Genomic DNA, 2,695 nt, shown 5'->3' with positions numbered 1-2,695 from the left:
CATAAATCAGATCGAAATTGACACGATTAAGCATGTGGTTGTCGTGTTTTTCGTGTTTGTCGTTTTTGTCATGTTATGTATCTTTAAGTATGAATGAAATAAACTAATAGTTATGTAATATTATCTTTGTCGTGTCATGTCGTGTTGTCGTGTTTTAATTGGTTTGTTTTCGTTTTAATGAAAAAAACACGACATCGTGTCGTATCGTATTCGTGTTATATAAAACTTTGTCGTGTCGTGTCGTGTCAGAGAAAAACACGACACGACTGCCCGATTTTGCAACCCTACTTTTTTTCTTTTTCGTCCTAGGCCATTAAGAATATTTAATTTTTCAGGACCGACTCTGGAAATAAGTCTCATTTTTCTTCACCAAAACTATCAACCGCACCGCCCTGGGAGGAGTCCGCTCTAAGCGAACATAACCTTAAAGACCAACATATCCAAGCCATTCTTTCCAAAAATAAGAGAAAAGGATTTGGAAATTAATGTACGGATATTATGATGTAAATATGTAATTAAATATCATAAAGTCATTGTATACAAGGTTTATGAACTTTCGTCCTAAGGAAGTACGATAATAGCCTCGATAGAAGTAGACAGGTTGAAAAGCATCATAATATAAAATTGGTTACAAACAAGGTTTCTTAATTGGAGAAGATTTGAATTCGTGGCTTTGTCCTTTATGCTTTGTGTACCTTTACTTTTGGAAGGTGCCTTTGGGGTCTTCACTAGGTTTGTAAGCAACGACATAACTTGTAATCATAGATCCAAGCAACATTTAATATGATAATTCAACTTGATTAGTTTTCAAAAGAAAAACCCATTCTTGTTAAGAGAGTTGACAATTCGAAAAGAGAAAAGAATGTACAAATATTTATTTAAGCATTGATACTATTTTTTTTTTTTAACCAATTTATATAGCAATGTTTATCTTTATCACTGCTCGCATACATTATGTAATCGATTCAACATATTAAACACGTTACCCAAAAAATATTGCATTTTTTGATTTGAAACATCATTGCAAATTTCATAAAAAATATAACATCTCTATTGCTTCTAAGTTAAATATGTGACATGTAAATATTATGTTTTTTTTTGTAGTTTATTATAAAGAAGGTTTAGAAGGCTTGAAAGCCTATCAGCCTATGAAACAATGGTACAAAAGTTATGTGCAAATAATAATATGAAATGAAGGGTGGCTTTAAATCAGGGTAACGTACCTTAACGTTGCCCACCAATTAGACCCAAAGATCTGCGCTCACCCCCTCCTCCAAACCTCCTATATTTTCTCTCTCGTAACCTTAATCGCTTTAAAACCCCCCATAATATCCACCATTTACATTTCCAATCCCTCTATGCTGCCCAAATATTTACAGTTAGCCCCCTCCTCCCAGTCTCAATGCCAAAGCAACCGGTACTAGGTCGACAACGCCGCACCAACCCCTTCATCTGGTGCTTCGCCGTTATCTGCTCACTCATCGCCACCTCCGTAATCATCGCCGGAATAGTTGTATTTTCAGGATACCTTGTGATCCGACCAAAAATGCCGCTCCTCTCCGTCCGTGCATCTCGTCTGGATCATCTTTACTATGATCGAACAGGTGTTATGGCTGTACGATTAACGATCCTGATCCGTGCAGAGAACCATAACCAGAAAGCACATGCGACCTTCTATGACACCAGATTGTTACTCGGTTACCACGGGCAGAACATCGCACGACTGGTGGCGAATCCGTTCGACGTTGGGAAGAATGCGACGAGGGAGTTGAATTATGTGGTGGAGTCGTCGCCGATTCCGCTGCCGCCGGAGGAACAGTATTTGACACAGCAATCGTTGAGTAAAAGTAAGTTGATGTTGTTCTTCTTGAAAGGGAGTTCGAGGACGATGTGGAGAGTTGGCCCGTTGGGATCTGTCAAGTTCTGGCTGCATATGGATTGTGAGCTCCTGTTGCCCGTCAATGGCAGCGTGGTAAACTCCCATTGTAGCACAAAATCACATTGATATAAAGGTTTTTTTTTTTTTTTTTTTTTTCTCTCCGAAATCATGAAGAAAGAGTCCTACTTTAATGTGTAGATTTAGAGCCTCAATCATTTCATTCGTTAATATTTAAATATGTTTATCATAATATTTTAAATATCAAAATCAATGACACAGTATAGTTTGATGTGTAGATTTACATCATCTTCAACTTATTTACAGGAACAAGTGTTTTTTTTTTTTTTTTTTTTTTTTTTTTTTTTTTTTTTTTCACCAAATATTTAAGGAACACGAAAGTTCTTTGTTTGTGTTCATTAGCTTAATTTTACGAACTTACAAACACAAACAAACGAAAAAAATATTCATGTTCATGTTTGTTCACTAAAGATAAGTTCATTCATATACGTTCATACAAAAGGTAAAAGACCACAAACAAACAAACATGTTCATAAACATATAAATTAACACCTAAACAAAAGTAACAAACTACAAATCCACACATTAGAAACATTGACAACGTTACGGAAACATTTTCGAAAAATCCCACCTCCTAAAAGGTTTCTTGCGCAAATCCAAAGAGATAACTCTTGCATAGCATTTGTACATACAACCTGTAAAGAACATAAAAAAAACGTAGATTTAATATAAATAACAGAAACGGAACACATTACAAAACATTCATGCACAAAATAATTGTTTTTTATATTTGCTCGT

At 35.4% G+C, this 2,695-nt stretch overlaps 1 protein-coding gene across 1 annotated transcript; it reads left to right on the top strand.

Moving 5' to 3' along the window:
- Positions 1-1,209: 1,209 nt before the first annotated feature.
- On the top strand, positions 1,210-2,174 carry LOC111883005 (NDR1/HIN1-like protein 12). The gene has a single exon (XM_023879364.3). It carries the CDS (start codon positions 1,403-1,405, stop codon positions 2,003-2,005), a length of 603 nt encoding a protein of 200 aa, XP_023735132.1. The 5' UTR covers positions 1,210-1,402; the 3' UTR covers positions 2,006-2,174.
- Positions 2,175-2,695: the final 521 nt, after the last annotated feature.

Source organism: Lactuca sativa, chromosome 6 (genome assembly GCF_002870075.4).
Source record: "Lactuca sativa cultivar Salinas chromosome 6, Lsat_Salinas_v11, whole genome shotgun sequence".
Classification (NCBI taxonomy): Eukaryota; Viridiplantae; Streptophyta; class Magnoliopsida; order Asterales; family Asteraceae; genus Lactuca; species Lactuca sativa.
This window is presented reverse-complemented; position numbering and strand designations above follow the sequence as displayed.